This window comes from Alligator mississippiensis, chromosome 1, assembly GCF_030867095.1.
Source record: "Alligator mississippiensis isolate rAllMis1 chromosome 1, rAllMis1, whole genome shotgun sequence".
In the NCBI taxonomy this organism is placed as follows: Eukaryota; Metazoa; Chordata; order Crocodylia; family Alligatoridae; genus Alligator; species Alligator mississippiensis.
In genome coordinates, this window is record NC_081824.1 from 268,425,883 (window position 1) to 268,442,607 (window position 16,725).

Consider the following 16,725-nt stretch of genomic DNA (forward strand, 5'->3'; position numbering starts at 1 on the left):
GAGAGCCCATCTGTGTGTGTGACTGTGCTCAGGACTTCTGTCAATGCATTCCAGTAACCCCAAAGTGAGGAACTCCCCGTCAGGAAACGCACAGAGGTAAGAACCCGCAGCCAACTGCTTGGGGCTGGGAGAGGCACTGCTCTGCTGCAGCATTTGCTGTAGACTGTAGCAAGACAAACTGTTTGCCTCTCCCCCCATTTTATGCCCTGCCTGCAGAATCTCATCCTATTAAGCAGCTCTAAGTTCAGAGGTACTTCCTGTTTCCCTCTCTGTTCAGAGGTAGATCCATACCCCGCACAATCGGGTACCACATGTCGTCTGCCTTGGTGGTTCTCAACCTTTTTTGTACCCGGACCCATTTGTAAACATGGACTGCCAGTCTCAACCCAGTGCCCCCCCATCCCCAGGCCTGAGCCCCCCAGTGTGTGGGGAAGGGGGTGGGTGTAAGGGGTAGGGGGTGTGTGTATGGGGCATGCAGGGTCCCAAGCAGCCCCTTGCTGGTTGGAGCTCTGCCAGCCTGTGAGGGAATAGCTACGGTTTCCCACAATTTTCTCCTTTAAAGGAGAATCCATTTTAAAGTTTGTTTATCCATGTTTAAGTTTGTTCGTGTTCATGATCCTCTGCTCGTGACTCTTGTGACCCACTTTTGGGTTGTGACCTACAGGTTGAGAAAATGCTGCTCTAACCCCCACATGCTCTACCACAAGCAGGTGACCAAATGATTGTGCAAAAATGGTTATCCTGCTTCTTCCTGTCCTGTTCTCCTTCTCACCTTCAGTTCCACAATGAGATAACTGCATAGCACAAGACCTGCGTGCTTACACTTCTGCGCACAATGCTTGCAGTGACCTACTGCTAGGAGCAGCATGGGACTGATTCAAATTACCCAAATTGCATATATCCACCTGCTCTTGCAGCAGCTTAGACACTGTCCTCTACTAGTTTGGAAAGGGGGAAGCCTTGAAGGCCAGTGCTGTGCAGGACATGCAGTGTAGTTTGCTTGACAGCATCCTCTAGTCAGGAAGAGCTGGGAGTAACTTGGGTGAAGTGCCTCTGAAGCAGCTGTCTGTGCAACTGAAGTGAGGATTGTGAGGCTATTATAGTCACTGCCTTTTGAAGCATTGGTTGCAGAGACAAATTGGCTTCCCAGAAGATCCTTGTGGAAGAAGGGGAGGTGACACTGGCAAAAGAAAGGGTTGGGAGGAAGGCAGGACTGTGCATGCAGGAAATCCAAGGAGAAAATATAGTTTTAAGATGTAGTCTGTTTAATGGAATAGAAGGTGGGTAAAAGGTTGTCCTGAATATCTTGACAAACTAATGAAGCTTTCTCCACCCCATTTTGCCAGGGGTTTTTGTAGAGACAGCTTGCTCCTCTTTCCGTGTTCAAAGGCAGGTTGTAGCTGGCTTAATAGTTTTCATAGTCAGTGGTTTGTGTTTTCCTGGCAAGTTGCCCTGACAAGCACTGAAATCATGCTGACTTTCTGTTGCCTTCTCTTGGACTGCCTTGTGGTGGGTGTCTCTCTTCTGTGATCCTAGCTCTATTATGTCATTTGGGTCCGGCTCTAGCATGGTGAACTTTATGGTGCCCTGTTTGTTTACTCTTTGAGCTGGTCTTGGTGCGAGTAGCTTCTCTGTGTACATAGAAACCGTTGTCTTTATTGACAGAAGCCCCAGAGGTGGTTCCTCATGTGACTGAGCAGTTTCTGAGATCTGGCAGGCCCACTGCTGTTTCTTGTGGCTCCTTGAGAAGGGAGATCCTGGTTTGGATAACCCTTCCGAGGCATGTTAGAAAGTGAAGCTGGATAACACTAAATATGGAGGCGTTTCTTACTCAGCAGCAGCTGTGTGGTAAAAGGAGGCAAGGGCTACTGCCACAGCATCTCTTTATCCTGTTTTCCAACTGAATTGGATGAGTCTGTTGTCTGATGCGAGAGATGAGGATTTTTGTGGGTGATAGCTGGACCAATTGCATGTTAGTGATAATGTTAATCTGTAGTCTGATCTCTCTTTCCTCTGCCCCCTCTCCCCCCCCCCGGCTTTTCTTTTCTTTTTCAGTAGCCCCAAATCAAAGCAGGAGGTGATGGTCCGTCCCCCCACAGTGATGTCCCCATCTGGCAACCCCCAGCTGGATTCCAAATTTTCCAACCAGGGCAAGCAGGGGGGCTCGACTAGCCAGTCCCAGCCCTCTCCCTGTGACCCTAAAAGTGGAGGTCACCCCCCCAAAGTGCACCCTGGCCCAGGGGGAAGCATGGGGCTGAAGAATGGGGCTGGAAATGGTGCCAAGGGGAAGGGGAAGAGAGAGAGAAGCATTTCAGCAGATTCCTTTGAACAGAGAGATGCTGGCACTCCGAACGACGATTCTGAAATCAAAGGTATGTCTGGCAGAGGAGGTGCATGCATGTAACCATTGGCATGAGAGCCACCTATGAGATGATCAGTTGCCTAGCAAGTATTAGCAAAGCATTTTTCTACCTGAGAGGTCTGCCTGTCTGTGGCTATGGATGAACATAATGATATACCATTTGAAAAGGGGGAGGAGGGGGGACTTGATGCTTAGGAGCATGTGTTCGTTAAATAAAACAGGTTTAAATTTACAATGGTTTAGCTCCACTTCCGTCAGCAGAGAAATGGGCAGATGAAACAATTATAGCAGGTTATCATGAACCAATGTAAACTAGCATGATTTTAAACTGCTAGAACTGCCCACACCTTTTGTGTCCAAGCCCACAGCATCTAAAAGTTGAGATGGGAGTGGGTAGGGGAGGGAAGGATTTCTGCAGTTGTTCTGTGTTCAACTGAAGTGCAGCCCTGGTCAGGTGGGAAGTTGGTTCCTTAGAGATTTGGGAAATATGAATAAAAGTTGCTGGCCTCTTTCCATCCTGCTCTGTCCGTTGGCTTCCCAGGAACCATTCTGTTTTGGGTGGAGGGGGAGGGTGGTAAGCAGTACACTGCTTGGATATGAGCCAGTTTTGTGAATGGGGGTGGATAAGTTATACTGGGTGGCAGGAGCTAGGCTTGTTTCTGCCATTGATCCTTTAAGTGAGGCTGGGCCTCATTGCACCTTGGCGCTTCTGATGTAGAGTACAACAAACGTTTCCCTGGTCTTTCTGGGAGGGATATGACATTTAATTGTCTGTAAAGTGCTTTTGAGTCCTCACATGAAAGCTGGTTCAAAACTGCACAGTTTTTCAAAGTGCTACATGATATTGGGCCTTACAGGATTTGCATGTGTGTCTTCTAGAGGACTTGACAAAGTGACAAGAGACAGATGTGTTTGTGTGTGAGGTGGTTTTGTTTTTGGCTGGCATGAGCTAGAAGCTGTGTGGGCAGTCTGACAGTACAGCAGGCTAGCATTCAGGTGGCATGAATAGCAAGAAAGAAGGGTCTTGTATAAAAGTGTTTCCACACAGATTAAGAAGGATTTAAATTTTTATTTGCTTGCCTGCTTATTTGTTAGGCAGTCAGCACCTGAGAGCTTCAGCTAAGATCTAAGCAGCATGAACATCATGCCAGCAGACCTGCTCATTGTAGGCAGGAGGAAGCATGGTGTAGGCAAAGAGTCTGTTAGTACTGGCTGGGAGAGGAGTATGGACTCATAAGAATGGTGGCATGATGCCAGCTGAGCATCAAAGCTGGGGAGGGCGACAAGCTTCCTGCCAGCTTCCCAACTGAAGATTTCCTGTTTCACCACCTCTTCTTTCCTTCCAGACTGCAACTCTGCTGACCACGTGAAGTCCCAGGATTCCCAGCATACACCGCACTCTATGACTCCTGCAAATGCTTCAGCCCCAAGGTCTTCCACCCCCTCCCATGGCCTGACTGCCACTTCAGAGCCAGCTAGTGGGCAGAAGACTCCATCCAAAGTGGTTTATGTCTTTTCTACAGAGATGGCCAATAAGTGAGTAAATGGTTGAATATCCTTGGTGAGTGTGGCTTGCTTATTCCATCACATGCAAGTCAAAGCATGTTTCTTCCTTTAAGTTCTCTGTGGGGCTAGAAAACACTTGCAGATATGACATCGGGGGGTCAGGGGAAGGGCATTAACATCTGCTAAATGATGATTGTTTCTTCCTCCAAACCTAATTTTTGGCATGTGCTGACAGAGAAGCCTGTTTCATGGCCTCTGCAGTGGATGGGTGTAGGAGTGAGTTACCTGGTAATGTGAACTCAAAATAGTAATTACTAAGACTATAAACACTGAGCCTTTACTACTTTTATTTCTCCTCCCTACACAAAAAAGTTCAAAATTAGCATGGCAGTTTTCTTTTATCCTTTCTGGTAGCTGAAGGTGAAAGGGATTTAAGAAAGAAAGCTATCAGTCTTTAGCCTCACCTGTGTGTGTCTGTCTGCAGGGCTGCAGAAGCTGTGTTGAAGGGACAGGCAGAAACCATCGTATCCTTTCATATCCAAAACATCTCAAACAGCAAAGCAGAGAGAAATGCTGTCCCCCTGGTAAGGTGCCTCTTCATAGGACTGTGTGGCTACTATTGTATGTGTTGGGGGAAAGATTATTTATGTTTTAAAATGCATGTTCTAGATGGGAGAGAATGTTGTTCTTCCTTTTGCGGGGTGGGAGGCGAGGAATGGTTTGAGGCATCCGTAGTCTAGGTTTTTTGTTTGTGTTTGTTTGGGGGATGGAGGGAGGGGATGCATTAGCATTATGGGTTGGTATTTTCCTGCCTCTGGACTCATCCAGCAGGTACAGGAATGGGGTGTAAATGTCATAATTCATATCTTTGGGTGATATTTGAGCAAAATGAACAGTTGTGTTTGCACATGGTCAGTTCTTGCAGTGAAATGCACTGCTCTCGCTTTCAGAACACCCCAGTCACGGCACTTCGGAATGAAACCAAGCCCCTGCCGCAGCCACAGCCTCAGCCTCAACCCGCTGCCTCGCAGGACCAGAATCCTCCCCAGAATGCCAAGATACAGACGACCCCACCTGCTTTGGCACCAGCATCCAAATCCACTGCCCCCTCATCATGCCCCATTGATCAGGACAGCCCTGGAGTAGAAAGCAAAGTAATGTCAGTGGGCAGCCCTGCTAACTCTACCCCATTGCAGACTGAGGGATTTGGGCAGAGTTCAACCCCCAATAATCGAGCAGTCAGCCCAGTCTCCCAGGGGAGCAACAGCTCTGCTGCTGATCCCAAAGGTCCAACCCAGCAGGTATCTGGTGGGGACCCATCTAGCTTGGGTGAGAATCCAGATGGACTGTCTCAAGAGCAGCTAGAACATCGAGAGCGCTCGCTGCAGACTCTGAGAGATATACAGCGTATGCTTTTCCCTGATGAGAAGGAATTCACTGGAGGGCCAAGTGGGGGGCCTCCCCAAAATCCAGGGGTGCTGGATGGTCCCCAGAAGAAACCTGAAGGGCCAATTCAGGCCATGATGGCTCAGTCCCAAAGTTTAGGCAAAGGGCCTGGGCCTCGGACAGATGGCGGGGCTCCATTTGGCCCTCAAGGACACAGGGAGATGCCCTTCTCACCGGATGACCTGGGGCCACCGCCCATGAACTCCCAGTCTGGACCTATTGGACCAGACCACCTGGATCACATGACACCTGAGCAAGTGGCTTGGCTGAAGCTGCAGCAGGAGTTCTATGAGGAGAAAAGGAGGAAGCAGGAGCAGGTGGTTGTGCAGCAGTGTTCCCTGCAGGACATGATGGTCCACCAGCATGGGCCTCGAGGGGTGGTGCGAGGTCCTCCTCCTCCTTACCAGATAACCCCTGGGGAGGGCTGGGGACCTGGAGGTCCAGAGCCCTTTGCTGAGGGTATGAATATATCTCATTCTCTGCCCCCTAGGGGCATGGCCCCTCACCCCAACATGCCTGGAAGCCAGATGCGCCTGCCTGGGTTTGCAGGAATGATCAATCCTGACGTGGAAGGCCCCAATGTCCCCAACCCCACATCCAGGCCTGGGCTTTCAGGAGTCAGTTGGCCAGAAGATGTGCCAAAAATCCCAGATGGCCGAAACTTTCCTCCAGGCCAGGGTGTCTTCAGTGGCCCTGGCCGAGGGGAGAGATTCCCAAATCCCCAGGGCCTGCCAGAGGAGATCTATCAGCAGCAGTTGGCAGAGAAACAATTGGGCCTTCCTCCTGGCTTGAACATGGAAGGCATTAGGCCTGGCATGGAGATGAATCGGATGATTCCTGCACAGAGACACATGGAGCCTGGGAATAACCCCATTTTCCCTCGCATGCCAGTTGAAGGGCCTATGAGCCCCTCCAGGGGGGACTTCCCAAAAGGGATTCCTCCTCAGATGGGCCCTGGTAGGGAGCTGGAGTTTGGAATGGGCCCTGGCAGCATGAAAGGGGACATGAATATGAATGTTAACATGGGCTCCAACCCACCCATGGTACCTCAGAAGATGAGGGAGGCTGGAGTGGGGCCAGAGGAGATGATGAAACTGCGTCCGGGTGTCTCGGAGATGCTCCCCTCTCAACAGAAAATGATGCCCTTGCCATTTGGAGAGCATCCCCAACAGGAGTATGGCATGGGTCCCAGGCCTTTCCTTCCCATGTCTCAGGGCCCAGGAGTTGGCCTTCGAAATCTCAGAGAGCAGATGGGGCCTGACCAAAGGACTAACAACCGGCTCAGCCACATGCCGCCACTACCTCTCAACCCCACCAGTAACCCTAATAGCCTCAACACAGCTCCCCCAGCTCAACGCAGCCTAGGACGCAAGCCCTTGGATATCTCTGCAGCCAGTCAGGTGCATTCGCCTAGCATCAACCCTCTAAAGTCTCCTACCATGCGCCAGGTTCAGTCTCCCATGATGGGTTCTCCCTCGGGGAACCTCAAGTCACCTCAGACTCCATCCCAGCTGGCGGGAATGCTTGCAGGCCCAACGGCAGCAGCAGCTGCTGCTTCTATTAAGTCTCCCCCCGTTCTGGGATCTGCTGCTGCTTCACCTGTCCACCTCAAGTCTCCGTCCCTTCCTGCACCTTCTCCAGGCTGGACTTCTTCTCCAAAGCCCCCACTGCAAAGCCCTGGGATCCCCCCAAACCACAAAGCATCTCTCACCATGTCGTCCCCAGCCATGCTGGGCAATGTGGAGTCAGGTCAGTGCTTTTTGTTTCATCCAAATGCAGATTTTGTGTTTATATTGATGTCAGCTTGAAGTGTAAAGAAAGAGACTGGGGGATTTGCAGAAATTTCCTAATGTACACGTATGTGGTGGTTGGAGATGAGCTTTCTCTGCCTAGGCAATTGTCTTTGCCAACTTGAAGGAGGCTATTTCTAGGCTCAGAATGAAATGGGTGGGTGCATGAGTGGAACTTCGAGCAAGCACTGCAGTACGTTGCCTCTTTCTCTCTCCACTTGCATGCTGTGAATGTACTTAGGCTGCGCTTGTCCTAAAGATGAGGCTTGGGCATTTTTACCAGTCTGGAGGAAAGGGTGAGGGAGATGTAGGGTATGGGGAGAGGAGAGATCATTTTTAACAGAAGAGCTTTCAGCAGTTTCTCTTTGCCAACCTGCCACTAGTTTCTGAATCACTGTGGCATTCTGGAGAAATGTTGCCATTTTAAATCACAGCAGCAGTTTGAAATAAAGGGGTTTGTTGGGAGAACGAGGAAGCAAGAAGTACCTTTTAATACACGTGGACCCTATGAGCTGTCTTTCCAGGTACAAGGATTGTAAAGGTTTTCTAGGTTCCCCTGACGCAGCCTTCTGGGAGGAGTTTTGCTGACCTGAAACTAGATTTTGACTTGTTTTGTAGATAGCTAAGGAGGTGATAGGTAGACGCTCCACATCCCTTGTTGTATGTCTTCAGCTGATTAGCATAGCATATAGGAGACCTCATCCCAGGCTGGTGTCCCTCCTGTGCTAAGTGCTGACATCTTTGCAAAAATCTAGTTGGTCTAATAAAAGGTATCACCTTTACCCTGAGTTCTGATGCCTTTTGCCTCTAGACCAATATGGCTACAACCTGGATACCTTTCTTACCTCAAAGAACTTTAGCAGAAGATCCGTAGATGTGTTTAAATTTGTGGTCTGTCTTGCCTCTCTGCAGCACCAGTCCCATCTCTCTCCTCTATATTCAAAGCTTATTGGTACCTGGGTCTATTCCTTTGGTAAGCTTCCAGATAAGCAGGTCCTTAGTGTGCAGGGTTTCTGTGCAGCAGCAGTCGCAGCATCAGCGTGGAACCAGCCCTCTAGAGCTTTTCAGTAGAACCAGCCCTCTGGAGCTTTTCGGTTTGTGAAATCTGACTGCAGGAGTTGGGAAGAGGAGTATGTATGATGCTTGGTTACGCTGCCCTCTAGCGTCTCAGGGTGATAAATGCACCAAGAGAGAGAACCACAGGCATATTTCCTGCTTTAGAAAATTGATTGTGCTTGTGACTCTGAAATGTGCACATTGAGTACTTCTGTGGCAACCATAGACTTCTTCAGATAAGTCATTTAGTCCTCCTTTTCAGAGTTGTTTGTCTGCCATATACGTCATGGGGATGGGGTGGCGGGGTGGAATCTGGAGTGTTTGCTGGTAGTGGTTTCTGAGGCTGGCTGTTCAGTTTGCATCATGTTTTCGGTTCAGATAACGGAAGCTGAGTCAAGCATTAGTCTGTGTCCATGCTTTGTGCCTTGGGACCTTATCCAAGAGCAGACTTCCTATGATGGTGCATGTTTTTGCATGTTTTTTCCTTGTTTCTGTTTTGTGGTGCATTTTGCATGTGTCATAACATTTATTTTAATTAGGCCCTCATGCTTCAAAACTGACCCAGGCAGATGGAAGTGTGTTGGTGAAGGGACATGGAGTTGAGAAAGGCATAAAATTGTTTCTGGTTTTTGACGGAGGGAGGGGATTGTATGAAACTAATAAGCGCAGATAAACTCCTTGGGACTCTCACTGAAATGAGCTTTTATGTGAAAGAATGAAGCTTAAATCAAAATAGGAAATTTTTACTTTTAGCATCTAATGACTGTCCAGAAATCTGCAAGAATGGCTGCGCTGCGCTGACCACTAACTCTGTCTCTTGGTCGCTGTCTTTGCTTACACTTGGGGCATATCCTGAAGTAAAGGGAAAAGAATTGAACTAGGAATTGCAGCTGGCATTTGGGAACATTTTTCAACTAGTTAACTTCTGGATTTTTTTCTTGTAGTGTGTGCAAGGCACCATCCTTGGAGAGATCTCCTAGATGAGAATCAGTGCGAATTTCAGATTAGATCTGACCATACTGGTACCTTTCTTGAAAGCCATTGGGTTTATTGTACTTAATGAGAGTCCAGGAGAGGAATTAAAAAAACAAAGCAGCAAACAAATTATTCCAAAGAAAAATGACTAGATCTGTTTTGTTTGTTTGTTTTTCAGGTGGTCCACCTCCTTCCACTGTCAGCCAGTCTGCTCCTGTGACACTCCCTGGAAATCTTCCCTCTAGCAGCCCCTATACAATGCCTCCTGAACCCACCCTCTCCCAGAATCCCCTCTCTATCATGATGTCCAGGATGTCCAAGTTTGCCATGCCCAGCTCTACGCCACTTTACCACGATGCCATCAAGACTGTGGCCAGCTCAGATGATGACTCCCCTCCAGCACGTTCCCCAAACTTGCCATCGATGAACAATGTACCAGGTAAGCAGCATAAGCAGATGCTGTCAGGTAGCATAGGGGAGCGTTCTTAGAAGCTGCACCAGGTGGGAAGGACAATTAATACAGGTTGCTTTGAAGAGTGTCACCATGAAATGTTTTTGAGGAGGAAGAGTAAATTCACAGACGAGTTACTGGAATTCTCTTCTCGCAACCAGATTTTTTTTCTTTGCATAATATATTCCAACAGTGTCTATAAACCTTTTCTGTGGTGAGGTAGGTACTTAAATCAGTGGGAGTACCTATGTTTAATGAGGACAGCTGGTGTGAAGAAGTTTCTGGGATTAGACATCCAGGGCGTGCCTGCATGAGACACTTAATATGCAATAGACTGATTGTCTGCGCTTTACAGCATCACATCAAAAACTGTGCTATTATGCTAATGTGCAGCAGTATTAGTCTATTGCACATTAACTGTCACGGAAAAGGTATTCGATTGTGTTAATGTAATGTAGGGAAGCCTACTGCGCATTTATTTAGTATTTCCTTCTGCAAGTACTAAATTTAATGTGCAGTAGGCACTGCATTTAATGAATGTGTTGACGTACCTACAGTATGCTAGCTGGGAAAAGACTGTTCTGCTGGCTTTACCCTGTATTAAAGAAGTTCCATCAATTTCCATAGACACAGGACCATCTATTCTTCCTCTTCCTCTGTTTTCCGTATACAGCTGCTATTAGAGAAGAAAAGGTTGGAGTGGTTCCCAAGGACATGCACCTTCTTGCACAAGGAATGCAGTGTGGTGACTGTCTGGACTGCCAGAGCAAGGGAAAGCTATTCTGTTCCTTGCACAGGGATTAGGGAAGAAGGGGAGGAACTTTTTGTCCCCTGGGGTTGTAGACTTGTTGTATAATGGATGAATGTATTTATAGTTGTGATCTTGCCGCTTACTGGTCAAGAATACACTCAGGTATAATGTTAAAGTGGGGTTTTTTTAAATTTAAAAAGCACCCAGCAAGCTAAATTGAAAAAGATGCTGACTGAATATCCCAGGACAAGGTAATGAACTGGTAGTGGATATATGGAGAGTTCACCTGTTTGTCACTGGTTCACCATCAGCCTGGGAAAACAATGATTAGAGGTGATGAAGTATCTAAGGAAGAATTGACCAGTTGAATAGATATTTGATGACAACTTTAAGCATGTATGATCTACTCATAATAAACAGTAATAATACACATGACCAATATTATTCAGTTAGCTTTAATTATGGTAAGACAACTGTCTATCTTGTATGTCTGGAAAGGGATGTTCGGTCAACTTTCAGTGGACAAATACCTGTGTATGTTGACAAACGTATTACACCCATTTGTCACCGATTGACCCTTTATTGGCAGCTTTGACAAAACTGAAGGAATAAATTGGATTTAGATTCTACTTTGAGAGCAGGGTTCTATCAAAATGATGGGGTGCTGTGTGTGTGAGGGGAGACTTAGTGATTCTTATGGCCATTCTGTATTTTTAAGTTAAATAAATTTGCATTTAGCAATGTTGCTATTCTGGTATTTTCTCTAGCCCTGTGTTTTTTTGCGTTGTTTGTTTGTTTGTTTGTTTGTTTAAACTGTGACTAGGAATATTACAGAAAGTTCTTGTATCTTTATTTACTATCTTGGCTCTAAATGTTTGTTTTTTCCTCTTGTTTTGTGTGTTTTTCCTTTAGGAATGGGCATTAACTCTCAGAATCCTCGAATTTCAGGTCCGAACTCAGTGGGTCCGATGCCAACCCTTAGCCCAATGGGAATGACCCAACCTCTTTCCCATAATAACCAGATGCCCTCTCCAAATGCAATGGGACCCAGTATACCTCCTCATGGGGTCCCTGTGGGACCTGGCTTGATGTCACACAATCCGATGATGGGGCACAGTTCCCAAGATCCTCCAATGGTACCTCAAGGACGCCTGGGCTTCCCGCAGGGGTTTCCTCCAGTACAGTCCCCTCCACAGCAGGTGCCATTCCCACACAATGGCCCTAGTGGAGGGCAAGGCAACTTCCCAACTGGAATGGGCTTCCACGGAGAAGGACCTCTTGGGCGTCCCACCAACCTGCCCCAAAGTTCAACAGATCCAGCACTTTGCAAGACAGGAGGCCCTGGTGGTCCAGACTCCTTCACGGTTCTTGGAAACAACATGCCTTCGGTTTTCACTGATCCAGAGCTGCAGGAGGTGATCCGCCCTGGAGCCACTGGAATACCAGAATTTGACCTGTCCCGGATTATTCCATCAGAGAAGCCTAGCCAGACGCTGCAGTATTTCCCTCGCGGGGAAGGTCCAGGTCGCAAGCAGCCTCAGGGCCCCGGGCCTGGATTCTCACACATGCAGGGAATGATAGGAGAGCAGACTCCAAGAATGGGACTAACGTTACCTGGCATGGGAGGTCCAGGGCCAGTGGGAACTTCTGACATCCCCCTTGGAACAGCTCCGTCCATGCCAGGCCATAACCCAATGAGACCGCCTGCCTTTCTACAGCAAGGGATGATGGGACCTCATCATCGGATGATGTCACCAGCACAAACGGCGATGCCTGGCCAGCCCACACTCATGAGTAATCCAGTGGCTGCAGTGGGCATGATTCCAGGCAAGGACCGAGCCCCTGCTGGGTTATATAGTCATCCAGGCCCTGTAGGCTCACCTGGCATGATGATGTCAATGCAGGGCATGATGGGACCCCAACAGAACATCATGATTCCCCCCCAGATGAGACCCCGAGGTATGGCTGCTGATGTTGGAATGGGAGGATTTAGCCAAGGCCCTGGAAATCCAGGGAACATGATGTTTTAAGCTGCTACCCTAAGACTGGATGTTCACATCCTTGTCAAGATGAGATTCCACATCCTGAGGGCTTTCTTGGGAGCTTCAGGAGTACAGTTTGGCCATGCAATAGGTGAAAAGAGACCAGAGGACACTTTGGGAAATTTCGAATGTATGGAATTACCTGAAAAAAAATATTCATTTTAACAGGTTGTTTTTTTTTTAAGATTTATTTTTTAAAAATTATTTTTGTGGACTTGGGTATCCCGTGATGGCACCTGCTTTGAGAATCTGTAGCTGTATTTTGAGAATTGCCATTTGTCACAAGTTGCACCATTCTCTGTATGTTTACGTCCTTCGGACTGGCTTCTCCCAGGACTCTTGGTTATTTTTTTGGGGTTTTTTTGTGTACTGTACTATATTGTAAAAGGGATTTTAGCAGAGACTTTAGTCTTTGGGGTGAGAGGAGAATGGGATTCTAGGCTGTTTACTTTAGGTGGAGAATCCATCTTCAGAACTTCGGACTATTTTCCTTCAACTCCAATGTATAGAAAACCAAACTACGACCTCAGAGCAGAGTATTAATGAAAAGCACAAAAAGGAACTTAAGTTCAGTGAGGGGAATCTTTTAAGAGAAATAAATAATAAGTTAAGGACATATTTTTCAAATTATGGAGTGCTGTCCAGCACCTTCTGTCTCTCCCTCCCACTCCTTATTAAATAGGCTTCTCTCTCCGTCCCCGTCTGTCTCCTCCTATGGCAGCTGCAATACATTGTGTTATTTGGGGAGTAAATCTAGGAGAGCCTCTCCTTGTGGGCAGTTTTCCCACTTTCAGGAAGGGGCTGGACTTGGACGCTGTTACATCCTACAGTAGTCTCTCTCACTGTTTCCTATTCTCCTTTTCTTAGAAACCCCAAGTGATTTTATTAATGTGGGAGTGGAACAGACACTAAAAGTTATCCAGGATTTTTTTTGTGGTTATTTTTTTTTCCTCCCCAGCGTAAAACGTTCTGTGTAACCTCCATTAAATTTGGTACAAAACCACTCGCCAGGGCTGTGGTGTCAGAAAAATAAAATATATTGTTTCTTACAAAAATGAACTGTCTTTTTTATCCAATCCAGCAGTGTCCTGTGTACTTCAGGTGACTGGCCATCACGTTGCTTGATCCACTTTATGACTGCAATCATGCTTGAGGTTAGATGGGACTTGCTTTTGTAAGTTTTTGGAGCTGCTTTGTAGGTGACTCTCAAGTCACTTCCTCTGTACACTTCCCCCTGGACTGAGTAGAACTTGTTTTTCTTGGAGTTTAGCCCTTCCTTCAAAGGGGCAGATCCTAGAGATGCTGTCCACAGCCTCCTTCAGCATTTGAGGGCCTTCTGGGACAGTGGTTCTTGCTGCAATCAAAGGCAGCTATCTCCAATCTGTTGCAACAGTATGAAGGCATGACTGGCAGGTTCTCTCTCTGTCTTCACTGCCAACCTTTCTAAATGAAGCACAATACACGGTTTCTTTGTCACGCTGAGTGGCCCTGAGTGAGTTGAGGTCTCTGACTTATGGGTTAGAGGCTGAGGTAAAGGGGGAACAAGTGAGCTTAAATGACAAAGGTAATAGATAAATCCTCAGTGAACAGATTTTTTATCTAGACAACCCTGCTGCGTAAATTGTTGCCTTGCTGCTGTTTCATTGATCGCTCCTTAATCCGCTGTCTGTTTTGTCAAACCTCCTCCTGAGAATTTCAACAATCAGTTTACAGTTGCATGCATGGGTGGGGTGGGGGGGAAGACGACATACTAAAATACCGATTATGAGTTTGGCTTCATTCACAGAGCTCTGGAGACTGAGATGTGTTGTGCAGAGGACCTTAAAGATACAACATTGTTCCGTGGCTCCTTGCTTGAAACACATGGTGTTTTGTGTCTGCTCCTTCAACATTGCTAGTTCAGTAACAGTTTTAATTTGTTCCTTCTTCCTGCTACCATTGTGTCAAAACTATTTCAATAAGTAGTTAAGGGTTAGTTTGTCAAAACTTGTAATTTGCTGTGGAGGACAAATGGCTTTTGACTTGTTAACCAAATTTTTTGAAAGTTAAGTGACTCTTAATGTGCTGGAAAAAAATTGCTGTCCATAGCAGTTCACTGATTTTTAGTCACTTAATACTGTGGATGTAACAGAATAAGTGAACATGTGTACCTTTGCATGCACGCATCCCTGAAAGTATATTGGCTCTTTCAAAATTCACCTTTGTGCTGTCACTAAATTTGAAACTGTTTCTGGTGGGAATGGTTCTGTTGACAAAATATAGTATATGTTGTGATGGCTCCCTCTAGCAGAGAGAGCAGGGTGCTTGCAGCTTAGGTTTGTCAAGGTTTAAGTGAGAGCTACCAGTGACACCTTGAATTTTGTTAATACAATGCAAAGTACCATTTTTAAATGGCTGTATAGCATCCCTTTGAGGAACTTGCATGGAAAGTGTCATAGTGCAAACTTTTTAAGTGTTAACACTCTTGCAATATGACTTCTGAATCTTATTTTTATATTGTTGAATAAAGTAACCTTTTTGTTTCATTTAGAAATACCCTGGAGTTTGTTTACAATCTTCCACAGTGCTGCTGTCCCCATTGATACAACTTGAATAGATGAACCTTCGAGAAGTCAGGGTGATCCGCTGTAGCTGGGGTGGGGGATCAGAGAGAATACACAGCTTCAAAGCTGACCTTGGTGGGGTTCGTAGTAGTTGAAGAATAGTCAGAAAGGGGTGACAGAACTGGAGAAAATCTGCATGTATTAAAGATTTGCATATTGAGGGTTAAAAAAAATACAGGTTTCAAAACTGCAAAATTTCAGGACCTGGTTGTCATCTTACTAACATAAGTTTTTTTACATTGGGGAAAATCCTCTGCCTTTGGAAGAGTTATTCCCCTTTGCAAAATTGGACTCCTATGCTCAAGTGAGAGAAAAGATCTTTGGAATGCAGACTGGGCTTTCTTGTTTCTCTCAATGGTTCCATTCTAGGTTCACTTTACAAATGAAGGGATTTTCTTGATGCCAGCCTTGCATGTTTGCTTTGGGATCTGTACATCTGGTTCTGTTCTCTCCACCTCGTAATCAGTGGTCCCCCTGACTCAGCTCTGGTTATTAAGGTGCAGTTGAAGATGGTAAAGAGGGACCCACTTTTAGTTTTTGTATTCAGTCCCATTTAAAAAAAAAAATTTTTCAAATCCCCCTCCTGTGTTGTTTGTTTGAAAGAATGAAGTAGCTTGGCTGCTCTTCCTCTCTAGTGAAATGGGAAAAGTCATTCTGGCGTTCATATGTTCCCATGCCAAATGGCTGTGCTGCAGCTCAAATGTAAAAAGACACAAATGGAAGCCAGCAGATGGTGCATTGGAAACTAAAGGTAACTTGTGCAAAATCAGAAAGTTGAAATTCTTGGAATCTGTCGGAAGTGGTACACTTCGGCATCAAGAACACTTCATCTGTAAAGTGAATCAGCAGTTCTTACCAGATGCCAAAACAAGACCCTGGGGTCATGGGTCATGCTATAGAATTCAAAAGCAGTGCAAATGAGGATTGATTAACTAACTAGCTAGTTTTGCTAGTTTAATGATGGGCTTCTAATAGTATTCAGTAAGTAACTTTTCAGAGAAAAGGCAGGACAGGATGACACCTTTAAAGACTGACATTTCAGAAGAAGACTTGCCACATTTCTCAGACTTCTGGGATCTGATTTTGTGTGGGATCTTGAAAGGTAGTGAGATGGGTCACTGCCTGAGAAGCATCTGTGTGTGAGCCTCATGGTTGGGCATGAATTTAGATACCCACATCTGTGCTTCTAATTTGATAGAAAAACTAGACCTCTTTGGTTTAGCATCTGTTGTGAACTGCTCAGGCACTCAGGACTACATACCCCAAATATGCTGTAAACAACTTCATTTATTGGTGCTGCTTGTGTTAATTTTATCAAGATTGGGCTTGTTCTCTTTTTCTAACAGGATAAAAAGGCATGCCTGGCTTCTAGTTTCTACAACACTCCACAATTTTTAATACCTTCAAGTCCAACCTAAATGTTCCTTGCCATGTAATACCAGCAAACAATTAATTACACTATATCCTACTGCTCTGAACTTGTTTGGTATTCCTGGAACAATGATGGTTAAAGCTGGATACATCTCTGGCTTAGTAGCATACTGTGATCTACTCCATCAATTCAATAGCAGCTACTATTCAAATAAAAAACCCCCAACTTCCACCCCACCCATCTTTCATGGCTAACTGTCTATTCTCTTCATTCTCTTCCCAATAAGGAAGTTTTACTTGAGAAGATCCCACAGGTTTCAAGCCGTCCAGTTTAGATAATTTCGAAGTATTTGTGTAACTAACTGTAGTGTT

General features: G+C 46.1%; 1 protein-coding gene across 2 annotated transcripts; it reads left to right on the top strand.

Moving 5' to 3' along the window:
* Window positions 1-5: 5 nt before the first annotated feature.
* Window positions 6-14,904, top strand: BCL9 (BCL9 transcription coactivator). Of its 2 annotated transcripts, none has more exons than XM_014599046.3 (7): window positions 6-96; window positions 2,056-2,372; window positions 3,709-3,898; window positions 4,353-4,452; window positions 4,819-7,063; window positions 9,314-9,574; window positions 11,250-14,904. In XM_014599046.3, the coding sequence occupies exons 1-7, from the start codon at window positions 44-46 to the stop codon at window positions 12,365-12,367; spliced, it is 4,284 nt and encodes a 1,427-aa protein (XP_014454532.1). In that variant the 5' UTR covers window positions 6-43; the 3' UTR covers window positions 12,368-14,904. The 2 variants fall into 2 exon arrangements, with proteins under 2 accessions (XP_014454532.1, XP_006262338.1); XM_006262276.4 differs by having other exon boundaries at window positions 8-96; window positions 2,059-2,372.
* The last annotated feature ends 1,821 nt before the right edge of the window (window positions 14,905-16,725 follow it).